This window comes from Lactuca saligna, chromosome 5 (genome assembly GCF_052625555.1).
Source record: "Lactuca saligna cultivar CGN05327 chromosome 5, ASM5262555v1, whole genome shotgun sequence".
Taxonomy (NCBI): Eukaryota; Viridiplantae; Streptophyta; class Magnoliopsida; order Asterales; family Asteraceae; genus Lactuca; species Lactuca saligna.
Genome location: NC_136421.1, coordinates 132654113 through 132681705, shown reverse-complemented (window position 1 = coordinate 132681705; position 27593 = coordinate 132654113). Strand labels below are relative to the sequence as shown.

Here is a 27593-nt window from a genome sequence, read left to right as displayed (position 1 = left end):
TGTTTTCAGTCCAACCCATGTGTTTTTAGCATGACCCCTGAGTTTTTGCATTAAGCCGTGAGTTTCAGCCCATGCGTTTTTGTCCTTGCCCGTGCATTTTTTAGCATGGCCCATGCAGAATTTTTTTTTCTTTTGAAATCCTCGTCATCACGCATGGTCAAAAAATTAGGCCATGTGTTTTTGAGTCTTGCCCATGCCAATTTCACATGCCCATGCTTTTCTTTTCTGTTAACCTAAAAAATTCAAGGGTTTTTTTATTATTATTATTTTTATTTATTTTTACTGTTAACCTCACACAAACATTTTTTTAACACATGACTCCCTCTCAATCTTTTAGATAGTTTTTGTTTAGAACTCTAAAAAGACTAAAAAAAAACATTTCAACACAACAAAATAAAGTAAATAAAAGAAGAATGGAAAGAAAATACTCCCCGAGTTGCCTCTCGATTAGCCGCCCTTGTTTCAAGTCTTTGGCTCGACTTGGCCCTTGGAATATGTTATTCTTTGAATGTTGGGGCTTTCCAACTCATTGAACTTTTCGTTGCCTCCTTCAATGGAACAAGTATCTTGTACTTGACTTTCTTTTTGCGTGGGAACCATGTTGGACCCTTAGTGACAACAATCGTCCAGCCGACCCCTTTCTTGTACTTGTCCAGTAAGGTGGTTAAATCTTCCTTCTTTGATAAGGTGGTCGATTTCAGGACTGGTTGGGTGTCTTCCTTCTCGGAGTACATATCCCTTGAAGGTTCCAACAAATTTATCGTTTTCGGCTCTTGTAGTTGGTCTACCAGTGAAAGGAGTTTCTCATTAGTAGTGGACGGCTTAGCCTCTTTTTTGTCAACCTCCAACTCCTCTACAACTTCCATGTCATCCTTCTCAATTTCTACTTCTTCCTTGACAACCTTCTCCACTTCTACTTCTTCCTCTTCTTCCCCATCTTCAAATTGCAATCTTGGGTCATCAAAAATTTTCCCATTGTTCAAGGTGATGGCATAAACGGTATGCCTTGGGTCCTCTTCAGTCTGTGATGGTAATTTACCTTGAGTTTCCAATATATTCACAGATTGTGCAAGTTTTGCAATTTGTTCCTCTAAGCTTTTGAGGCTAGCTTTGGTTGTTTCCTGGAAGATTTGGGTGGTAGTAGCAATGCTTTTCACCATGTCTTCCAAGGACATGCTCGAACTTTCAGTTTGTTGAAGAGGTGGAGGATATTGTTGTTGGAACTCTGGAGTTGGTAGGTATTGGTCATCTCCCCAATCTTGGTATGGGTTTTGGCATTGGTTGTTTCCCCAAGCTTGTTTGTTTTCCCAACTTTGATCATATTGAGGTTGATTATAACTCCATTGATTTGGCCAGTAATAGCTTCCCCTTTCCTGCATTTCCTCCCATCCCCCTTGTAAATATGGACACATGTTGGTGTGATGTCCATTTTGAGTGCAAAAATACAAGGAATAGGTGTGGGTTGCACAATTCTATCATTTCCAATCATCATAACTAACTAAGCAAGCTCAGAAAGTTGGTCTTCCATGTAAGGAGTATTCATTTCCAAGCCACACTTTTTTTTTTTTAAATAGAGATGTACCTGCTCACAAAAATCTTGGCATAAACAATTAGTAACACCGTGTCCCCGGCAACGGCGCCAATTTGTTAGGCGTGTCAGACCCAACAAATAAAAGGGGTACAATAGACTCCAAATACACTGCTTTAATGCACTAAAAAGTAGTACAAGGCAAGCAGGGTCGAACCACAGAGACACGGGACAAAAGTCTATACCTTTTTGCACAAGGTACTTTGGTCACAAAGAGGGGGTTTGTTTGCAAAAGTAAATAACTAAATAACAATCTACTTTAAAAGCATGCACAAAATGAAATAGATTTGTAAACAAATTGATTGAATGGTTCTAGTTCTAGTTCTCAATGTTGTTGTTCAACTTGATTATGACTTGATCTAATTCAAGATTGCTATTCTATGTTGGTACTGAAAGATATTAACACGCTCTAATAACTCTCGCTTGCCAAATTATCTAACCAAAACACGCTCTTTGATTAGACCTAGCTTTACTAATTCAACCTAAACACGCTCTTAGATTGTATTGAAAAACTGCATTAAGTTTTGTACAAGCTTCCCAACAATGTTCATTTCTTCTCATACGCTCGGAAGTGTGAAAACATGTGATATATGTTTTACAATAAGAAAACTTATTGCTTGTTACCAATTATTAACTCAATAGAACGATTAGGTGCCCTAAAAGTTAATTAACTGCACAAAAATTCAATTCATGAAAGTGGCCAATCAAACACAAATCAAATTCAAGGATTCTAGTTTAAACAAAAACATAATCACTAGAATAGAATCACAAATCAAACATCAAATCATATGCTTCAAGTCAAGCAATCAACATTTTTTTGAACAAGAACTAGAAACTAGGGTTTCTTAGCCACACATGGCTAAGAACAAATCAAACAAGAATAAGATGGAATTGGAATGTTTAATCCTTACAAAAGTGAAATCCAAATGTTTGCAATGATTAAGTCTTCTCAAAAGCTCCAAGAATTCTCCCAAAATTGGCCTAGATCGCCAGAAACTACTCCCAAAACCGTTCTTCTCTTCAAATGACATTCTTCTACTCTTTTAATTAAAGTTCACGTGACTTGCCATAAGGCCATGCATTTTTGGCATGGCCATGCCTTTTGCCCATGTGTTTTTGGCATGACCATTTGTCTTGACCATGCGTTTTTGGCATGGCCCATGCATTTTGCTAAAATTCCAAAAAGTCTTCACTGTTGGCTCCATCTTCATGTTTTCTGGCACGGAATAACCGGTTCATCTTCTCTTCATGTTCCAAAGCTCTATGCTCCAAACATCCATGCATCCAAGCTCCACGTTCCATTCTCCATAATGCCTACAAAATAAATCAAAAATAGTGAAGTACCAGGCACTCTTAATGAAATATGCAATTGCCCTAATAATCAACTAAATGCAAGAATTATAAAGTAGAATGCTATAAAAAGATGGAAATAAACATGCAAAATAGGTGCATAAAATGCACCTATCATACATGAAAATAACCTAGTACTCAAATAATAAACTAAAATAGATTTTAAACAAACGGGATATATTTCAAAATATTCCAAGGGGCTTCAAACTGGAATTCCAACCCGTTACTTAATGACTTGTATTCCTCCTTAGCAGCTTCCAAGATAACCTCCTAAGTAGCATTTAAACGGGTGTCGTCAATTTTGGTATAAAGATCGTTGAATAATAGAACTTCGGTTTTCATTTCATACCATCTTGCTAAGATGTCTAGTTCGTCACGATCGTTTCTTGTAGCCCTTTGGTTTTCAGCATTGAAAATATTGGTTAAACGGGTCCAAAACATTGGATCGTTCAACTTGCTTGTGTCGTACACATGAATATAAGCATGTGTAAGAACCAAGAACTCTTCATTGCTCCATGATATAGAACTCATTTTGATTGAAACTAAGAGAGTGGAATATAAAAAACAATATTTGAACAGCTGTATTGGTTTATTTAATAAAGTATTTATGTAACATAAGGTCAATTTATAGTAGTTTCTACACAAAATCGCAGTCCAATCTTCTAATATGTCTGCATTTCATAGTCAAAATTAACTGACGAATGCAGTGTACCAGCCATAAACGCCCTCCAGTCCTGTCCTTCTTCCAAAGCATGAGAAACAAAAAAAATTGGAGGTATTATTGTATGTCGGTCGCTCTCAAACCGTCTCTCCATCAAAAGTCGGTACCAAATGGTTATATGCTGCACACATGATACTTTTGTTATTGACTAAAAAACAATTAACTTTTAAAAGAATTAATTAACAATTAATTTACCGCTGACTCCAACCATCCGTCGTGTGTATGCCCAAACAATGAGCTCCAAAAATCTCTATCTAACACGAAATTAAACAAATGATGTTGGACATCATATGAATGCAATACATAATTTTGGATGACATCCTCACCGCCTGCTACGTAAGGTTGCAGGCGCAACATGGAGAAGTCATGAGCAACACCAAAAACTGGAGGAGGAACGGGGCTTGTTGATTTCATATCAACCTTCTTTTTTGCTTCGGTGTCGTGTGCAACTAAAAACAATATTGAAATGTTTAAATCTATATCTTTCATATAATTCACAAAAACATAAAATCATCGGTTTATAAATAAAACGAATACCTCGGTGTAAGGAGGGCACAAATATTGTGATGGTTTTCGACTCCTCGGTTTATCTGGTGTAACTTCTTTGTCATCATCATCATCATGAAAATAATCTACATTTCCCGTTATTATTAGTTCGTCTTCGTCCGACACATCATCATCAAATTTGTTCCCCGCATTGTCTTTCCTCTCCTCCCACTCCTACATTAAAAATAATATTTTATACTTAATAACGAAATACACATAATTTAATAAGCAATAATATCTAAATAAACAAAATATTTATATTAATGTAACTATAATAACCTCTTTAACTCCACTATAATCATTTACATCAAACACATCATCATCAAATTTGTTCCCCGCATACTCATTCCTCTCCTCCAACACCTACATTAAAAATATAACTTTTTACTCAATAAAAAAAGACACTTTAATAAAAAGTAATTATTATAATCGTAAAGGTAACATCTATAACAACCTTCTCGTCTTGAGTATCACCAAAAACATTTTCAGTTGTATTGTTTTTATTCATCACTTCATCTTGTACAACCTGTATTTTCAAATATAAAATATGAACACAGGTATTCATATATGTTAATAAAATTTAATAAATAGTGTAGCGTGTAACTAACCTGTTCATCATAATTTCTTTGTGACTCTGTCCTACCATCATAAAAAATGTCGCTCCAAAATTGGTCATTATTCACTTCTTCAACAAAAACCTCTGTAGGTTGTCGGTTCATAAACACATGTTGCTCCAGTGCATGTAGTCGTTTCAACACCTCGTCTAGCTTGTGTTTCCCACTGCCCCGACCTCTACCATGGGAGCGACCACTGGACGACATACTAGACGAAGATTCGTCTTGTCTCCTAAAATGGTCCCGTACTGGGGATGGAACTGCTTTCCCTTCACCATATACATACTCTTGAAATGACATATAATAAAAAGATGCCATCTCATCATCACCCGGTAGCATGTTTTGTCTTGGTGGTAGTCCCGCCTAAAAAATTAAACATATTAAAAATGCATATAAAAGTATAATAATCATCTTTGACCAAATCTTGTTCACGTCAACCCATTTCAATTTTTTTGTTCCGCTCCATCGTTTCATCCGAGGCAAGTCTTTATTTTTTCTCGATGCAAATCCACATGCACGAACAGCCGGAATCATCTCATATATCCATATCTACAATTTTTTACAATTACAGTAATAAAAGTTAAGATTAAAATAAAAAACATAACAATAAAACAATTTAAATATAAGAAAATTTTTATACCCTTATTGGAGCTGTAAATCCTGAGACGGAGTACTTTAAAGTTTTACCACCCTCAGAAACTGATAAATTATTATGCATCTTTTTCCATGTATCCTCAAGGTCAACATAAGTAAAATCCCAGAGATAGCTACCCCAAGCGAAGCTAAAAAAACAAAAAAACAAAATTGATTATTATATAAATTATAACTTTAATAAAATAGAATTTTTAACGTAAACAAAATATACCTATTCCAGAGATCCAAATTCTCAGCCAAATAAAACCAATCTTGTGCCACTCGATCGTTAACTTCTTTACCCAAAAAACCTTCACACAAAATGTATATCAAACATACTCTAACTGCATCAACATCGTCAAGTGCTAGGAATGTTCGATTTAAAATTAATCTTTTCAGTCGCCGATTTTCACCGAACTATTAGTATGGTCCGGAAATAACCGTTCACGCAGTAAATATCTTTTTTTACTGCTTATTAATTTTTCTGACCCTTTTCTCCCAATGTTTTTTGGATACTCCCCAAAATTGAAGCCGGTAATCAAACAAAACTCTTCCGGTCCATACACCATTTTCGTATTGCCTACTCGAAAATATAAACGTTTTATTCCATCTGGATATAAAACAGGGTCCGGCCGGATCTGATGAAGGAACATTTTATGAAACAATAATGCGTCCCCTTGTAAACGAGGGACATCAATAAAATAACCAAAGACGGTATCTCTGAAAATAGCACGTCGAGCATCATCTAAAACTTCAAATACTTCCCATATGTTACCGCCACAGCTTTTTAAGTTCGCAAAGGCTTTCGTATTCATTAAACTAAAATCATGCTGTAGAAAAAACACAAAAACAAATTAGATAACTAAAAAATATATTTTTTTTTAAATATATGATTACGAACTGCAAATACAATTTCTTAATTACTAATATATATATTTCCGATAAAAAACAATAACATACACATATATAAACAATTTTCCAAGTTATACAACTAATATATTAACGATAGAAAACAATATCATACATAATTATATAAACATTTTATTAAACATATTTTCAACTTAAACGACAAATATATCAACGACAAATATTCAACTTAAATAAATTTTCAAGTTAAACGACAAATATATAAACAATTTTTATCTTTCTAACTAAAACTAACATTTTATAAGCATATAAACAAAAAAAAATTTAAAAATAAAACGACAAACAAACTAACAGTTTTGCAAGTTATACGACAACTTTATACAAATTTTCAACTCACACGACAAATACAAACAATTTCTAACAATATATATACAACAAATTTTCAACTTATACAAATGTTTTACTTATACGACAAACACAAACAATTTCTAACAATATATATACAACAAATTTTCAACTTATACAAATGTTTTACTTATACGACAAACACAAACAATTTCTAACAATATATATACCACAAATTTTCAACTTATACAAATGTTATACCTATACGACAAATATATATACAAACGACTATTTTGCACTTTATATAAACAACTATACGATTAGAATATACAAGATTTCAGGTTATACAACAACTAAAAAAACAACAAAAATAACAAATTGTAAACATTATCTACGCAGTCTCTACTTGTCTCTACTTGCATTTAAACTTCAAGTATACTAAAAAAATATTAAAACTATCAAACACAACAAAATAACCCTTTTTTAACACTAAATAATACAACAAATGATAAAATAAAGAGATTGTTGACATTAAAAGAGTTAAAATCTAACCATATTTGCGGGATTGTTGATATAATCCTCCATTTTCTTCAAAAACTAGCCAAAATTCCGAGATAGGCCCAAAGTTAGAGAGAGTTTTTGTGTAGAGAAGGGTGAAAAATGAAGAAAAAAAAACGTTTTTATAGTGAAAATCGATGGTATTTCGCAGATGAAAGCCCATTTCGCAGATGAGCCTTCTCATCTGCGAAAGTACAAGTACTTAAAGCACAGTTGTGCTTTAGGCACTTGTACTTTCGCAGATGAGAAGCTCATTTCGCAGATGGGACCTTCTCATCTGCGAAAGTACAACTACTTAAAGCATAGTTGTGCTTTAGGCACTTGTACTTTCGCAGATGAGAAGCCCATTTCGCAGATGGGACCTTCTCATCTGCGAAAGTACAAGTACTTAAAGCACAGTTGTGCTTTAGGCACTTGTACTTTCGCAGATGAGAAGCCCATTTCGCAGATGGGACCTTCTCATCTGCGAAATTAGTGGCTATTTTTGTAATTTCGATTTTTTTTGGCTATTTTTATAATATCATTAGTGTAAATGGTTCTTTGTAAATTTCTCTTACAAATTTGATTTTCTAAAATAATAATTTAATAGTGTTTTTGGAGGTGTCATTGATGACATATCCACGTCGTTGAAGATATGTTCAAAATTCAAATTAACGAAGCCTTCTTAGTTCCTGCTGTTCCTCACCTTGCTTCGAACATCAGTGCTAACTTATATTGGTGAATTCAATGGATATCAATTACTGGAATCGTTTAATGGATTCCAGACCTCGAAGAAATCCAAGGTAAAACCTGTTGCTTTTCTTTTGCTTCTGTGTTCAAAGAAAGTGCGAAGCTACGGTTTTAAAACCCTTTTCCCTCTCTTTTTTCAAACTTTATCCCTTTCAAACCATCTTTCTCTCAAATCTCTCTGAACTTTTAAACCTTTGTGCTCCTTCTGATCAAATCTGTTTTGGTGAGATGATAACATCCTCAATTCCAACCCTAACTGTTCAATCGAGCAATCTTTTGGCGGATCTCGATTCCTCTCATTATCCTGCTGCTCTTGGAATTATCGTTGAATGCCTTCCTCATTCTGCTCTATCTAAGGCATTGACTGCTTCAAAGGATGTTCCATTGAAGTTACTGAGTCTAGCATTCTCTTCTGCAAAGTATAACAAAGCCAAGGATGTCGTATCTTTTGAAGTTACTGGTGGAAAAGTTGTACAACTTTCAAAGCCTATTTTTGCTCGTCTTCTAGGGTTACCCTCCTCAGGTCAGTTTGTTATACCAACTACATAAATACTGATTGCTACATTCAATCAAATGGGACATACACCATACATGACAAAGATCTCACAGTTCAACTATTTGGAACTTTTTCTTTGGGATTCTGTTGACGTGTTTATTTAGAAGGACCAACAGTCTTGACTCTTGATCAATCATTCCTTACTATTCTCTATGGTGTTTTTCATGATGTTTAGGTTGATTATGCAACCATACTTTGGCAAGAATTTGTGGATAGTCTCAACCATTCTAAGAGGGATACAGAACTTTCTTTTCATCGATTTTGGTCTTTAATTGTCTATGGAGCTTACTCTTTCTCCAAAATCCCCATTAACAAGAACGATCGCTCTATAGTGGAGTTTCAAAAGCCATTGATTCCTACCTGATATCCTAATCTTCAACAGGAAACTGCAAATTTGGGTATGTCTATGAAGATTTTGGTGGATGAGGTTCATAAATGTCAGGTAATCAACAATCAAGGTATAATTAAATCTCTTACAGAAGCACAACAAAGAGAGATAATTCTTCAAAAGTCATTGCATGATGCACTTTCACACATCAAGTTTCTTGAGCCTTCTGTAAAGATTTATGATCAACAGGCAATTACAGATAAGTACAATGAGGTTGTTAATGCTATTCAGGTTGTGTATCAGGGAATTCGTAATCAACTGGATCCTATTTCTCAATTTTTAAGTAAAGCCAAAGAAGAAGAGAAAATTCCAGTAATGAGAGAACAAATATCTAAAAAGCAGATTGATAATGATATGAATATGAAATGATTGTTTTATCACTCAAGTGTGGAATGAGGAAACAGTTTGTGATCTAGCCTTTAAAGATGATGTGTCTTTCTTACTTTTACCAAAAGCAAGTTAACACTTTGGAGAATCAAATTGATTTGCTCATTACTCCAAAAGCTTTTTCTCAAAGAAGATTTCTTATCAAGGCTGGTGAAATGATAACTCACAGAGAGTATAATGAAAAGTTGATCAGATTTCATGTGACATTGGGAAAACGTCAAAATGATATATGGAGTTTGAAGGCAATTAAGATTATTGAAATCAAGAAGGGTGATTTGTTCGAAGGAATTTTCCAAAACTATTTGTTCAAGGCTGACTTTCCTTTAATGAACCCAAACGATTCGACTTTCCTTTAACTGAAGATTGTATTGTATTATTCCTTATGATGTAGGGAATTCATTGGTCTTTTGGTATTGACACTTAGATTGGTTGTTACACTTGAGCTTTTTGTAATCACTTACTCCAAAGAGGATTTGGATGAAACTATCTGATACCCAAAAATAACATCACCCACAACACCAAACATTATCAAAAACCACAACAAAAACTTATCAAATCTTGATTAGAAACAAAATATGGTACAAAAAAATATCATAAAATCGATTAAAACTAGCATCAATATACATCGGAAAGGTGCAACGAGAAGAAACAATGCATTTTTTTCAATATAACAAAAAGCCAAAAATATAATCACAAGGGCCAGAAAACTCAACCATAACTACTACCACTACTCCAAAAAAAAACAATACACACTTGTAGTTGTAGATGAAGCCTTTCTTACTTACCACCCAATCTACCTTCTGCTCAAAGAATCTTAATAATATAAACCCAACCCAACCAGACCAAATTACAAATCCGACCCGACCCGACCCGTTTTAATCAGAAGCAGAATCATAGAAGTCACTAGGGCATGGAGTCATTACTTCAGATTCAAGTGTTTGTACTACCCTATGCATTGTGGGCCTCTCTTCTGGTGTGGAAGACACACACTGAATCGCCACTGAAAGAAGAGCATCTAGGGTTTCTGATTCCACTCCTTCACAGTTTGTGTCGATGATTTCTCGTTGTCGGTCTTCTGTTATTAAATAATTCAACTGCAAAGGGTAAAACCGTCATTTCACATGGATTCGGACAGAAAAAAAAAAAACAGTTTCAAAACTACAAAGGGTAAAATGGTCATTTACCCATCCGACAATATTAAGGCCTTTCTCGATAAAGGACGCATCGGTTGGCCTCTTCCCACTTATAACTTCAAGCATAAGCACCCCAAAACTATAAACATCCGTCTTCTCTGTTGCTCTACCACTCTGCATATACTCTACAAAATAGCAAAATGTATGTTCATTCATTTAATTTTTTCTTTACTTGATAAGAAAAAAATAATAATAATAATAATAATAATAATACCTGGAGCAAGATAGCCAAAAGTTCCAGCTACAATTGTTGTGATATGAGATTCTTCATCTTCCAAGAGTTTTGCAAGTCCAAAATCAGAAACCCTAGCCTCAAAATTTCCATCAAGTAAAATGTTACTTGATTTTATATCTCTGTGAATGATTCGAGGAGAACAATCATGATGCAAATAAGCTAATCCTTTTGCAGCTCCCATAATCACATTAATTCGAGCATCCCAATCTAGAAGCTCGGATTTTTCTGAAAAAAGAAAAAAAAAACATTTTTTTTTCAAGAAAATGGAAATTGAAGAAGAAAAGGGTGTTGATTTTTGTAAGTTGTTACCATGGAGAGCTTCATCTAGACTACCACCAGATAAGTAATCATATATTAACAATTTAGAAGTTGGAGAGTTGCAATATCCTCTAAGATTTACTAGATATCTGTGTTTAATGCTTCCAAGAATTTGAAGCTCTCTTTCAAAGAATCGATCAAATCCTTCGTTTAATTTTAGTATTCTTTTCAATGCAAATACGTTTCCATCATCCATTGATAGTTTGTAGACTGTTCCAAATCCTCCAGCACCAATTACATGTTCTTCATTTAAAGTTTCCAGCTTTTTTATAATATCTTTTGAAGAGTATGGTAAGTCTCCATGAAACATCACAATCGATGCACCTGAACAACCAATAAGTATAAAAAACCATTAGAAAAAGTATAAGATATGATCTTTAATTGTTATTAGAAAATTAGAAATAGAAATGAAATTCACCTCCACCAACATCTACTGCAAGACCTTTGGCATCATTTTTACCGAGTTTTTTGTAAAGAAAACAACCCCAGAAACACATAAGTGCAACAAGAAGCAATGCACCAACAGTAGCAGAAGCACTGATAAGTAGCCTCCCAGAGTTTTTCTTTACATTCTGGCTTCCTGTTTTTTTATAAAATAAAAATTATGAATCACAATATTCTTCAACAACATAAAATGGTAAGTAATCTGTTGATTTAAACAAGGAAAATGAATGTGATAGTGTACTAAATAACATAGAGGCTTCCTCAACAAATGACTGTTAATATCATAACTGTTGTAAATTAAAATTATGAATCACATTAAAGAACTAAAAAAATATTAATAAAAAACAAGGATATGTTAATTTTCCTCTAAAAATGAATTTGAGTTGTTAACACAACAATATTTTGTAGATTAAGAAAGTAAGATTAGTAGAGGTTTAATGAAAATGTACAGAAAATGTTATCTTCAATATCTGGAGGAAATTTTATGCAGCAAATTAGAAGAAAGATTCAAGATTGTTTATAAATTTGGAATTTAAGGTTAAAGGGTAGTTGGGTTAAATAAAGTCAACTAAAAATAGTTTGACTGAAATTAAAAAGTTATAAAGAAAACCTGTAGGCTGTGAGCCTGATGAACCTCCATCATCATCTTTACATAACTGATTAATATGCTTCCCACACAACCCACGGTTTCCAAGAAAACTACAAATAAGCAACAAACAATTACAATTTTCTCATATAATTTGTATATAAAGTTGCATTATATTATTGATTGATTCCATATACATATATACGAATTTAATAAGCAAGAAATGAGAGTCAAAACTCACGAGGCAGTTTCAAATTGGTCAAGAACACCATCAGATGGGATTGGCCCTGATAGAAAATTGTTGGAGACATTGCTTCATGATATAACAGAGTCAACACAAAAGTCAACATACAAAAAAGTTTTAGAAAAAGTCAAAAGGGACTGAAGAATGAAGAATGAAGATAAGCATATACTTACAAATTCAAAAGGCTCTTCAAATTCCCAAGTGATGTGGGAATACTTCCACTCAATGAGTTGCTAGAAATATCCCTGTAACAAACACAAACAAACCCTAGTTTTAAGAAGAAGAAAAAAATTATTTATTGTGGACAATATAATATTTAAGTAACTTACAATGTTTGAAGATTAGAAAGATTTCCTATTTCAGTAGGAATAAACCCACTTAAGTAATTATTCTGCAAAAATCTGTCATAAAAGAACATTACTTTTACAAATATAAAATAAAAGATTACCTTTTTGCTATTTCATATACTAAAGTATTGTACTTACAAGCCTTGAAGCTCTGTACAATTTCCCAACTCTGGAGGAATTGCCCCATAAAAGTTGTTGTAATGAAGATCTCTACATCATATGATATATTATATATATAGCATCAGTAGTTAATTGCATGGTATATTTGTAAATAACAAGCACAAATGTTGAAACTTGAAAGATCACTTACAAAAATTTTAAATTATCTAGCCTTCCAATATCTGGTGATATGGGTCCACTCAACTTGTGATTGGAAAGATTCCTGTAAAGTTATATAGAAGAAATGTTAAGGTTTATAGTTTGCTGACTTGGCAATGATGTGGCATTGAAAAGGCTCTCCTATTGTGGATGCTTTAAGCGGATACTATAAGCTAAGGCTCCTAAAAGAGTAGTTAGTTCAATCCATTTAAGATAAAGTTTGAAGTATTGAGATCTTACAGATATACAACTCTTTTGGTCTTTAAATCACATGTAACCCCTTTCCACCCACATGGATCAGGATCTTCTGGCCTCCATTGATGAAGCATGCCATCAGAACTAATAATGTTTGTTCGGAAGTTTACAAGAGCTTCACCTAAAAAGATAAAATGAATATTACATTTCAAATATAAGGCAAGTTCATTCAATTAAAACTATACAGATATGACATAAGATTTAGTATGTGAAAAGCAAAAAAGGATAGAAGTTGGATATTCTGACATGAATTCTTGGATAAAAGGATAAACTAATGGTGAATTTAGTACAAAAGTCAATTGACATACCATCACTAGTGAGACATTGGAGTCTTTCCACCAGAAAGAAGAGCGATAGAAAGTAGAATAGCAATGGCCCCTGAAAAACTGTAAGGAGAATGCCCATTGCTGTGGTGATAAAGCATAATAAAGTTCCTACAACTCATCTGAGGCACTAGGTGCACCCCATCAACATGCAATCATATGAAGATATCTGTGAGATAGACAAGCTTCATCAATGAACATATAAGGAAGAAATTAAACTAAAAAGTTAAAATATCCCTTACATTCTTGTGAAAATAGGCTACAAAAGCATAACAATCCAGATACAACAGCTTTCCAGTAGGTGCAGAATGAAAGGATGAAGAACGTATTAAAAATAAGCCCTGGATTGGCTCGTAGCTTTGGAAACAGCTTATGAGAACTATGCTCCTGCAAAAGATAATCCAAGTAAATGACATATTTGTAGAAGGTAAGGGTTTTGAACGCTATATGTTTATCCTACAACACTATGTTTGCCATGAATAACATCAATCCTGCTCCACATACCATAACTGACCAAAAGCCATTTCAATAGGCTACAATCTTCAGGTTTGACAATAATAAAAGGCTATCCACACGTATCCGAGAAAAAAAAGAGGGAAAAGACCTAACATTAACAGACACTGCACCAAGCTAAAAAGATGCAATGATTCGCAAACAGTTCTTTAACAGAACAAAAACATAAAAACTATCATTTTTAAGTGATCAAAATCAGAATGTAAGCAAGTGAAGTACAAGTGGAGCTAATCTTATTTGATTTGGGTAAAATTACAACAATCCTAGCTCAGATTAGATCGGAAAAAGGTAAATTAACAAAACGTGAAGTGATACCTTGGTGTGGATCTGCGATTGAGCAAGTGAGAATTGAAAGTTTGAGGTGGAAAGTAGGGAAAGAGAGAGAGAGAGAGAGTATGAGAAAAGTAGAAAACAATCTAGATTTGTGCGATTGAAGAAAGAGAGAGAGAATATGGTTAGGGATTGATTAAAAGGGGGGGCGTGAAGGGAAGAAAGAGATGCAAGTGGGAAAAGAGTGTCCGTACTTGCGACCGACGCTTGGATTGCGTTGCTACTCCACTGCTTGCAACTTGGACTGTGGACTAAACACCAACGCATTTCATTTCTTTTATAATTTAGCCCTTCACTTTTCAAAGCTTTTACAAAAACTGTCCACCTTTTAAAACTTGTTTACAATTTTGATTTCGTTTTTGATAACTATTGTAAAAGACTCTTTTAATTTTGGCAGGCATCTTACGTAGTGTTTGGTCAAAATAAAGTCAACTTTGGTAGTGATATTATTTAACCAGTTAATTATTGTTTGATGTTATTTGTCTTCGGTTTGGTTCTTGTAATTATGCTAGTGTTTATTATTGGTAAAATAGGTTGGCATCTTCTATATGTTTTATTAATTAATATAAATGATTATCATTTATCAATTTCGAGTGATTTAAAAATTCGTTTTCATATTTTTTTTTATATAAAAAGTTAAAATAGTTAGTTTTTATGAAACAATTAGAAATAATACTATTAACAGCCGATTATATAAAATTGTGTATTAGCTTTTCAGAAGTTCATATATTTATAGTTTTGTTCAAGAAAACTACTCATGATTTTATTTCGTTGCAATTTTAATCCATCATTAGTTAAAAATAGATAGATGTTAATTCCATATGACCGACTATTGTCGTTTATTATTATTATTATTTTGCTTTAATTATTTGTTCTTGTTATTAATTTAAAATGTCATCCATAATCCTCTCCTCCCATTTCCCCTTCTACATGACAATCCCCACTTTTTTTTTTTTTGGATGGTACACTTCAAGGATTCTAAACTTATATATATTTAAAATCTTTTATTTCTAATAAATATCTTTGTAAATCTTTGTGATTATTTTTTTCCTTTTCACCATGTATTTTATGTATGTATTTATACCCCCTCAATAATGAGATTAATCGTTGTTTGGTAAAATCATTCTACCATTATATGGTATCAGCCTAAATACGATCCCCTCTTCTCAACCCTATCTTTCCGCCATTTTCCCTCTCAAAATTCTAAAGAGACCTTCCTCATGTCGACTTCCAATGATTCTTTCCTACCTATGGCAACCTTTCTCCACATAGTTACTATCAAATTAACCTCGTCTAACTGTCTTCTATAGCGAAATCAGGTTGTTCATATCTTAACTCATCAGAAGTGGCTTTCTTTTGTTGATGGTTCCTTTGTGATACCAGAAGCCACAATCACACCAGAAGGGAAAACAACAAGAAATCCAGTTATCCAGCACATTAAGTTTGGGTTGAAACTGATCAAAGGGTACTTCTTCTTCAACAATCCTCTCTTACTGATGAATCTATGGCCGAGGTTCTAGGCCACACTACTTCTCGTTCCCTCTGGTGTGCCCTAGAATCTGCGTACAATCATGCTTCTAAAGAACGAGCTCAGAATCTCAAAGACTCTATCCGTCAGTTAAGAAAAGGTGATTCCTTTGTTTCCGAATTTGCTATAAAATTTATGTCTTTATGTGATCAACTAGCAGCTATAGTCAACCCGTATCTGTTGATGATAAATCTCACTGGTTTCTTTGTGGTTTGGTACCTGCCTTCAAAACCTTTTCCACTACTTACCGTATTGGTGTTAAAAAAGGCGATGGACCCCGATGATGGAAGAGGGTGATAGACACCGATGCTAGAATAGGGGGAGACAGACTGAAAAACCTTTTAGCTCTTGGAGTGTGCACTAGTGATGGGTGGGTGAGATTTTGTTTGTTTTTTTTCTTTAATTCGAATAAGAAGTAAATAATTATAAGAAAATGAAAAAAGAATTATTCAAGGGCATATATGTCTTTTCATGTAGGGCATGGACCAAAACAACAAGGAAATGTTAACCATATGGACCAAAATCGTACAAGTTATCTAAAATTGGACCACTGATGCACCATCAAATAATTTTGAACCAAAACCATAGATTTTTGACAAGCACAAAGACCAATTTTACAATTTTGTCATTTTCAAATTCATCACCACAAACAAAAAATAAAATAAAATATAAGTTGGTTACTATTCAATACAAATAGCGTAAATAACTATTTTTGAAGTTAATATTTATATCTTTAGGTATCATTACACATAAAGTAGTCAAAGTTATACATTTAGTTAAATAAACATTTTTCTATAATATAAACTAAAATAAAATAAAAACTATAAATCGGTATTTTCTAACCTTCCTCTATGAGATTTCAATTAAAACCACAAAATTTCAAACCCTTCAATAATAAATATTAACCATCGATTTGAACTTTGAAACGTTATTTCAACCTTTAAAATCACAAAAACTCAAAAAATTCAAACCCTTAAAATCACAAAAATCCAAACTTCAATAATAAATATTAACCTTTTATGAAGTTTTGGAACATATAAAATATCCCTAAGCTTCAAATCTCTCCCCAATGTCATTTTCATAAAAACATCGCCAACACATTTGATATTTGTGGTGGTTGTATTTCTCACATGGAGCTTTTCACCATTATTAACATCCTTGTAAGTGTTTGAATTACTCTTTTCATGACACACATGACGAGTAGCTCCGATATTAATCCACAATTTTCTTGAATTTGTATTCAAGATATCCACCTCCGATACCATGACCATAAGATCCGTAATCATGGCCACCAACTCCACATCATCGTTCACCATGTTTTCTTGACGAAGATTATCACGTTTAGCTTGTGGGAACTCCGAAGCTTTATGATCTGGTTAGCCATAACTGTAGCACTTCATCTTCTTTTCGAAGTTTCTAGATTTAGGGCATAAGTTTTCACCCATCCCCTTTCCTTTGTATGTTCATTTGCCTTTGTTCTTGGAAGCTTGACCAACTTCCACCACATGGACCTTTGAAGGTTCAACACCACTACCTTTTCTTCAAGGCCATTAAATTCTCTTTTCAATGTGAATACGCACCGTAAGCTCCTCCACAATCATCTCATTTCTTTTATTCTTAAGGTAGCTCTTGAAGTTTATCCAACCACGAGAAAGCTTTTCAATTATTGATGCAACTTGGAAAGACTCAATGAGAATAACTCCTTCTGCAAAGTTATCATGTATAATGTCCTTAAAATCTTGGACTTAATTCATAACTGATTTCGAGTCAATGATTTTGAACTCTAAGAATATTTCAACAACATGCTTCTTGGTGCTAACATCATCGGTCTTATACTTTCGTTCCAGTGATTCCCAAAGTTGATTAGTCGTTGCACATTTTCAATAGACATTGTAAAATACATCAGGTAGCCCATTCAACATATAATTGCATCATAGAAATTTGAAGTGCTTTCAAGCCTCCACCGTTCTCACATATTGAGCGTTGGCTTGTCCCTCATCAACTTGGGGAGTAGTTTTTTGTTAAGCAACCAAGCGAAGTTTAGAGTGGTTAAGTAGAAGAACATCTTATTCAACCACCTTTTGAATTTAAGGACAACAAAGTTCTATGGCCTCTCAGCATGATTATCCATGGTGTTTGCCATAGGTTTGGTAAAATTGTGATTCACAGTTGGGGGAAAAGCTGGTGTTTCGTTTGATTTAGTCATTCTGAAAAGATTTATACTTTAAATGAATAATTAGAACCGCAAACGAAACTTTTTACACAAAACATAATATGCTTACACAAACCAAATATAACACAATTAGCAAAACCAAAAATGAAATAAAAGACAAGTAATTTAATCAACAAAAACTCGATTAAACAGTTTAGCGAAAATTTTGTTTACGATTGTTAGTTTTCGATAATAAATCTACAAAATAAATTATTAAAGAATCATATCGATTGACTAAGGCTTGTGTTTGATATAATTCCCTTAAATATATTTGCCGTTTGTTCCTAGGGTATAACAACTGAAGCAACATGTACTGTTGGACGAAACCACTTTCCTGAAAAGATCATCATAAAATATAGTAGAGAGAAATAGAAAATGGCATTCCTCAAGGTCTATTGGAATGATAAGCAAATGTAAATTTATATATTGATCTTTGTAACTTTAATTATTATTATTATTATTTTTAAAATAATTTTTTATTTATTTAGAAACCTCACAACATGTTAATTGTCATCGTACAGTGAGTGAGATGACAAACGGACAACAAGCTATGCCGTTAAGCCTTTTTAAATGGTAAAACTAATTCTTTAATTATTAATTCAGAATTAATTAAATTAATCATGCATTAACTCATATTAAATATACTAGTTACAAAAACTTATAACCTTGACCAACACTCTAAAGTTTGTAACTATAATCATTAATTTGAAATTAAATTAATTAATTGTGCATTAACTCACATTAAATACATCAGTTACAAAAATATAACATGAACCAAAACTTTAAAGTTCTTCAACAACATAGTTGTGCGGCCCATAATTTCGGAGATACATTTGTGTCCGTAGGTCACGCATGCACATGAGTTTATAGAAAATCCATAATTTGCAACCCCATGCAGGCCTATATAGGCATTAGAGTAAAACCATACATAAAAATTTGTAAGCCCATTACATATCTATGCTTATAAACACACTAAAAGTTTACTTTTATCCATTTATTTGCTAATTTTATTTCTAAATACTCATCTTTGAGCATTGATATCTCATTCACACATATTTGGTTTTGGACACAACATATATTGTTTCGGAGTTCTCATGGAGGAAAACATAACTCATTAAGGATTAATAATATATAAAATATATATTTATATTTAAATGTGTCCAAAGTTTAATAAAAATAGATAATTTTTATTAAAATTTCCAACAAATGTGACTATAATATCGAATATATGAGACAAGTTGATGTAGCTTGTATTTAAATTGCATCCTCTAAGACGTAGTTATTGATTACAACATCGATATGTAAACACATAAAAAGTAGCTTCTATCACTACTAGAAAACTGGGCGATTTCCGACGGCCATATCCGTCGGAAATCCGTCGCTAAACAAGTTTTCCGACGGAATTCGTTCTGTCGTAAAAAGCCCCGTGGGTAATTAATTGTGACGGAATACCGACGGAATTTCCGACAGATTTCCGACGGACAGCGACGACCATTTGTCGGACCTCTTTGACCAAATTAACGACGCAATAACGACGAAGTACCAACGGATACTGTTTGTGACGGATTACTGACGAAAACTTCTTTGTAACGGATTACCGACGGATAGTTTTAGTCACGGATTACCGACGGATAATTAATTACCGACAAATAGTTTTAGTGACGGATTACCGACGGAACAATAAGTGACGGTTTACCGACAGAACCGTAAGTGACGGATTACTGACGGAATCATAAGTAACGGGTTACCGACGAATTGTTTTTTGTGACGGATTTCTGACGGATGTTCTTACTTTTCGTTTGTGACTATTCAGTCACTGCTCCGTCGGTAAAATGATTTTTTAAAAAGAAAAAATAATTAAAAAATAAAAAAATCCAATTTTTATCCACATAAATGCAAAAAGTAAATCGAAGTGAATACATAAAAAAGAAATACGATAAAGTGTCACAAAATATCATCACACCACATACGATTACCATATTTAATTAACCGTCTAACAAGACACTAATTGGTATTCCAAAATACCTAATTAAACATCATACTTCGGATGTGATTACCAATTGTTTGAACATAACTAAAAAGTGTCACAAAATATGATTACCAATATTTTAGATTAGAAACATAAACTAATTTCTTTGTGGTGGATTTCCGGAGAAATTGTTTTGCTTGAAAAAATCCGTCATTTGTGCTTCAAGCAAGGCATGCTTTTTTTGCATCTCCTCCATTTCCAATTCCCTTTGTGTGTCTCGTGCTTCCCTTTGTGCTTCAGCTTCCCGCATGCTATCCATTTCATTGCGCAATCTTTCTACCTAAAAATGGTAAGACAAACATAAATAATTAATAAAACCATTATAGCAATGTACTTATAATAACAACATATTTTCATTTTTTTCCATTATAGCAATCAAAGTACTCATTATAACATGCTATACTTTTTGTCCATTATAGCAACGTACTCATAATAACAACTTACTTTGAGTTTTTTTATCCATTATAGCAATCAATTTAATCCATAATAACAACATACTATACTTTTTGTCCATTATAGCAACGTATTCATAATAACAACATACTTCGACTTTTTTACCCATTATAGTAATCAAATACTCATAATAACAACATACTATACTTTTTATCCATTATAGAAACATACACAAAATAACAACATATTTTGACTTTTTTACCCATTATAGTAATCAAAGTACTCATAATAACAACACACTACACTTTTTATCCATTATAGCAATGTACTAATAATAACATACTATACTTTTTATTCATTATAGTAATGTACTAATAAAAAGAACATACCTCTTCATTTTGCACATAATGTGAGCTGTCACCCCCCACAGATAGTAACCCCGTAAACAAAAACTGACTATCGGCAGTCCCAATCCCATACATACGACCCTTGTGGGTCCCTTTCTGTCTCTGCAACTGTGACATGTTCCATACATCAACATCGTGCACATGCTTTGTGGGATCATCTCCATATTTCTCACTCAGTCCCCTCATATATGAATCCTATAATTTACCAAAATAACATCATTGTGATTATAACAAAAATTGAAACTATAAAATATAGAAATGATAAAGTTAACTTACATGTGCCTAGCGTGTAGTCTCTGAGCAAAAGTGCAAATTGGAACGATCACCTTCAAAATATCTTTTCTTTGATTCCTTATCAAGACGGGTCTTCATAAACAGATCCAACCATGATGGATCTTTACATGTTGCTTCTTTCTACATAAACGACACAATATAATTGTAGTTAGTGTTAAGAAAAGTAGATTAGTAAGCTTTATAACTTCAATTATTTACCAGTTTCCTGCGATGGTCAGTATTTCCAATGCTCCCACCTGTGTGCCTCCCAGTCTTCCCATTAGCACCGGGATGTATGTTAACACCAAATTTGGAACATTCTTCCCTCTTTCCTTGTATCTACTTTCTCCACAAACTACACAACAATGTAGCTCTGCATATCGACCCCAGAATAGAATGCAATGGTTTATACACACATGAATCCGTTGTGACGGCAACTGTAGTAGCTTAAACATTTTCTTGGTCTCATAGATGTTGTCGGGAAGCTTTTCGCTAGGTGGTAGAATGTCTTTAACTATCGAAAGTAGATTATTAAATGACGTGTCTGAAACATTAGATTGTGATTTCCAGTCCAATAATCTGGTGGTGGTGGAGAGTGTGGAAGCGTTTGTACACCCGTCCCATAAAGGCTCACTCGCTTGTTTCAAGATTTTATAGAATTTTTGGGCTTCAAGATTTGGTTGTTGTGGTGTTTGCTGATAATAGAAAGCCTTAGGTTGGTGCATGGTTTCGATAACCATCTCCTCATATCTACGATAATCCATGTCTGGAGCCGTTTCAGTATTTGAACATTGACCTTCGTGTTGAGTTGCTATTGGGTTTGAACATTGGCGCATCTCTTGTGTTGGATATAATTCGCCATGTGCATGCCATAGCGAATAATTTTTCATGAATCCACGGTCAATAAGATGGTTTCTAATCAATGTTCTCACTTTGTATAAACGATTTTTGCATTTCGTACACGGACATCGAATTTCAAAAATCTCCTCCCCGTTGTTAATAGTACATTGGATGTTCGTTGCATTCGCATAAGCAAATTCCAAGAAATGTTTGACATATTGTGGCCATTCCGGATTAAATATACCATCAATAAGTCTTTTTGTGTACATCCATTCTCGATTAGACAACATTCCGATCTATAACTATAATATGACATTATCAAAACATCTAACCATTTCACAAAAATCTCACAAATTAACATCTATGTAATATTTCATAAAAATTACCTAAAACCTAACATTTAACCAAAAAAATCAACAATATCATAACATCAAACAAACTAAAACTTAACTAGCATCTATCATTTAGCTAACAATCTTACATTTCACAAACTTTATTAAAAATTTAACCTAAAACCTAACATTTAACCAAATAAATCAACATTATAGCAATATAATGCAAAATTTTGTATAAACAAGGTTCAAGAGGATTATGGCTGGAAAAAAACTGATCAGATGGCAATAAGCATTCGAAACTACCAACCCAAACAACCAAGTACTAGCATAAAGCACATAATATACTTAACTATTTTTTATTATAGTAATGAAGTAGTAATTGAGGCTGCTAAATACACGTTGGCTCTTGTTTTAACATCCTCTAACCTCATTGGTTGGAAACCATGACATTAAAATACAAGAGAGAGTGAGAAGAAACGCTTGAAGGTGGGAAAAAAAGCTTGAACCAGTAGTAATTACATAAACAAAAACAATAAAAAACCAAAAAAAAAAAATCTAGTGTTTACCTTTGTTGGAGAAGAACAAATCGAGCAAGAGTGTGGGTGACCGGAGCTAAGAAGAGCAGCGACCTACGCCAATGTCGACGACGGCAGCGCCGAGAAGAAGGCTCTGGCGATCGCCAAAAAGGAAGAAAGGGCGGTCTCCAGTCAACCAAGGCAGTAGCGGGAGAAAAGGGGAAAAAGACGCTAAGTGTTTGCTCTATGAAGTCTTTGTATCATATTAAAAAACGCGCTTTTTTAGTCTGATATATGAAGCCTTTGTATCATATTAAAAAACGCGCTTTTTTAGTCTGATATATGAAGCATGGGTAAATTAAAACATGCATCGGAAATCTGTCAGAATATAGAAAATCACGATTAAAAGTTGTCTGCTGGTTTCGAACTCACGCCAAAGATGCACAGGTCAAAGTTCTTCCATTAGTCTATAAGGCACTTTTGTTTAAAAATCTCCTTTTAAAATATTTGTAATCTTCTACACAGGTATATGATTCAACCGATCAAATCTTATTTTTTTTAATTATATTTTCTAAATCATAACACTAATAAATGAAAATTCAAATATTCTCTGATTTTATTTCTTAATTATATTTAACTTCTTTTATTTAATAATATTTTAGATAAGTCCGTCGCTTTTTACGATTTATTTTTCTCACACACATATAATACATCAATAACTACATATTTTATAAGTTATAGCTAAAATACACATACGTACATTCATGTACACCTTCGAGACCGACGTTTCAATTCTAATTTTCAAGTTTTCGGGGACCAAACATGGTTTTTATCGCTATAAATTTTATTACACCTTTTTTTTTTTACATCAATTAATACACATTGAACAAATTATAGTAAATTTAGTACATACAATACACCATCACGATCCCATGTATTAATATGTATTAGATGTTAAACCATAAGATCTTTAGCGGGGCTCCGATAGTGCGTACGGATATTCGGATATGTATATAAGCTATAATTTCGTAAATATACAATAATTGATGTATAATATATGTGTGAGAAAAATAAGCACAAAAAATGACGTATGTTGCTCGAAATGTCGAAAGTTAGACAGGTCCGTCGGAAAATACCGACGGATTAGTGACGGAAATTCATCAGTCGTCGCTAATCCGTCGGTAATTACCGACGAATTTCCGACGGATCTTTTCTAATTTTCGACTTTTCGAGCACCATACGTCGTTTTTTCCGATTTACTTTTCTCACACACATATAATACATCAATAACTACATATTTTATAAGTTATAGCTAAAATACACATACGTACACCCATGTCCACCTTCGAGACCGTCGTTTCAATTCTAATTTTCAAGTTTTCGGGTTATCGCTATAAATTTTATTACACCTTTGTTTTACACCAATTAATACACATTGAACAAATTATAGTAAATTTAGTATATACAATACACCATCACGATCCCATGTATTAATATGTATTAGATATTAAAGCATAAGATCTTTAGCGGGGCTCCGATAGTGCGCACGGATATTCGTATATGTATATCAGCTATAATTTCGTAATTATACAATAATTGATGTATAATATATGTGTGAGAAAAAATAAGCACAAAAAATGACGTACGGTGCTCGAAATGCCGAAAGTTAGACAGGTCCGTCGGAAAGCCGTCGGTAAATACCGACGGATTAGTGACGGAAATTCACGAGCCGTCGCTAATCCGTCGGTAATTACCGACGAATTTAAGACGGATCTTTTCTAATTTCCAACTTTTCGAGCACCATACGTCGTTTTTTCCGATTTATTTTTCTCACACACATATAATACATCAATAACTACATATTTTATAAGTTATAGCTAAAATACACATACGTACACCCATATACACCTTCGAGACCGACGTTTCAATTCTAATTTTCAAGTTTTCGGGGACCAAACATGGTTTTTATCGCTATAAATTTTATTACAACTTTGTTTTACATTAATTAATACACATTGAACAAATTATAGTAAATTTAATACATACAATACACCATCACGATCCCATGTATTAGATATTAAAGAATAAGATCTTTAGCGGGGCTCCGATAGTGCGCACGGATATTCGTATATGTATATTAGCTATAATTTCGTAATTATACAATAATTGATGTATAATATATGTGTGAGAAAAAATAAGCACAAAAAATGACGTACGGTGCTCGAAATGTCGAAAGTTAGACAGGTCCATCGGAAAGTCGTCGGTAAATACCGACGGATTAGTGACGGAAATTCACGAGCCGTCGCTAATCCGTCGGTAATTACCGACGAATTTCCAACGGATCTTTTCTAATTTCCAACTTTTCGAGCACCATACGTCGTTTTTTCCGATTTATTTTTCTCACACACATATAATACATCAATAACTACATATTTTATAAGTTATAGCTAAAATACACATACGTACACCCATATACACCTTCGAGACCGACGTTTCAATTCTAATTTTCAAGTTTTCGGGGACCAAACATGGTTTTTATCGCTATAAATTTTATTACAACTTTGTTTTACACCAATTAATACACATTGAACAAATTATAGTAAATTTAATACATACAATACACCATCACGATCCCATGTATTAGATGTTAAAGCATAAGATCTTTAGCAGGGCTCCGATAGTGCGCACGGATATTCGTATATGTATATCAGCTATAATTTCGTAATTATACAATAATTGATGTATAATATATGTGTGAGAAAAAATAAGCACAAAAAATGACGTACGGTGCTCGAAATGTCGAAAGTTACACAGGTCTGTCGGAAAGCCGTCGGTAAATACCAACGGATTAGTGATGGAAATTCACGAGCCGTCGCTAATCCGTCGGTAATTACCGACGAATTTCCGACGGATCTTTTCTAATTTCCGACTTTTCGAGCACCATACGTCGTTTTTTCCGATTTATTTTTCTCACACACATATAATACATCAATAACTACATATTTTATAAGTTATAGCTAAAATACACATACGTACACCTATATACACCTTCGAGACTGACGTTTCAATTCTAATTTTCAAGTTTTTGGGGACCAAACATGGTTTTTATCGCTATAAATTTTATTACACCTTTGTTTTACACCAATTAATACACATTGAACAAATTATACTAAATTTAATACATACAATACACCATCACGATCCCATGTATTAATATGTATTAGATGTTAAAGCATAAGATGTTTAGTGGGGCTCCGATAGTGCGCACGGATATCGTATATGTATATTAGCTATAATTTCGTAAGTATACAGCAATTGATGTATAATATATGTGTGAGAAAAACTAAACACAAAAAATGACGTATGTTACTCGAAATGTCGAAAGTTAGACAGGTCCGTCGGAAATTCGTCGGTATATACCGACGAACTAGTGACGGAATCTCATCCGCCGTCGCTAATCCGTCGGTAATTACCGATGAATTTCCGACGGATCTGTTCTAATTTCCGACTTTTCGAGCACCATGTCGTTTTTTTCGATTTATTTTTCTTACACACATATCATACTTCAATAAATACATATTTTATAAGTTATAGCTAAAATAAACATACGTACACCCATGTACACCTTCGGGACCGACGTTTCAATTTTAATTTTCAAGTTTTCGAGTAAAAAACAAGGCTTTTGTTACTTTATCTTCCTCACACCTTTATTATACATCATTAATATATTATTATTATTATTATTATTATTATTATTATTGCAATTATTTTTATTAGGGTCATTATTATTTATTAATACCAATAACTAGATAAATAGTAATTAAAGATAATAATTACTTTTTTCATCAAAAAAATAAATAATTATTTTATTTACTAATACTAATAGTTACGATAAAAAGTAATTAATAATAATTATTATATTATTTTAATTAAAAAAATAAAAAATTATTTAAGTAATAGTAATATTTTAAGTAATTAAACTATTTACATATACTATACTAATAGAAAAGTTGATTTATTTGATTGATAATTATAATATTTGAATTATAAAAGTTAATAGTTAATTACTTTTATTAATAATAACTGAGTTATTTTATAATAATATTAATAAAAAAAGTTACTTATTTTCTAAAACGACATTTACGCTTGATAATTTATAACTTTATAATAATTATAAGTGATAACAAAATTAATTATACTATGATAATTAGTAAATTGAATATATATATATATATATATATATATATATATATATATATATATATATATATATATATATATATATATCAATTAATATTATTAATTGAAATATTTTTAGAATATTAGTATAAAAAAATATGATTTATTTTGTAAAAAAACAGTTCCATCGAAAATCCGTCGGTGATTACCGACGTAATACCAACAGATCGCCCAAGTATAGTATTTCGTTTAAATTCCGTCAAAAATCTGTCAGTGATTACCAACGGAGTTTTGACGGAATTCATTTCCGTTGCTATTTTGTCAGTATTCCGTCACTAATATTAGGGTTTTTATTTTTGTCACGATTCCGTCGGAATTTCGTCACTAAGACCAAAAATTTCCGTCACTAATTTCCGTAGGAATCCACTCTGTTTTCTAGTAGTGTATTAAGGTTCATCAAGCTCTAGAGTTCAAGGGATAAGATTTGGCTACAC

At 33.0% G+C, this 27593-nt stretch overlaps 1 protein-coding gene across 1 annotated transcript; it reads right to left on the bottom strand.

Annotated features, from left to right (window-relative positions):
• Nucleotides 1–9858: 9858 nt before the first annotated feature.
• LOC145048541 (LRR receptor-like serine/threonine-protein kinase FEI 1) lies at nt 9859–14573 on the bottom strand. The gene is made up of 15 exons (XM_078997066.1): nt 14374–14573; nt 13788–13932; nt 13531–13714; nt 13208–13343; nt 12960–13031; nt 12788–12859; nt 12632–12703; nt 12476–12547; nt 12300–12371; nt 12083–12171; nt 11447–11608; nt 11020–11352; nt 10690–10935; nt 10467–10600; nt 9859–10376 (listed from the first exon to the last, which is right to left on the bottom strand). Exons 3-15 carry the CDS (start codon nt 13625–13627, stop codon nt 10158–10160), a joined length of 1776 nt encoding a protein of 591 aa, XP_078853192.1. The 5' UTR covers nt 13628–13714; nt 13788–13932; nt 14374–14573; the 3' UTR covers nt 9859–10157.
• Nucleotides 14574–27593: the final 13020 nt, after the last annotated feature.

Coding starts and splice junctions, on each gene's coding strand:
- LOC145048541 (XM_078997066.1), bottom strand. CDS start 13,627: ATGGGCATTCTCCTTACAGTTTTTCAGGGGCCATTGCTATTCTACTTT. Junction 12,860..12,959: donor CTAGATAATTTAAAATTTTT/GTAAGTGATCTT, acceptor CATATGATGTAG/AGATCTTCATTACAACAACT. Junction 10,601..10,689: donor TTTTGGCTATCTTGCTCCAG/GTATTATTATTA, acceptor GCTATTTTGTAG/AGTATATGCAGAGTGGTAGA.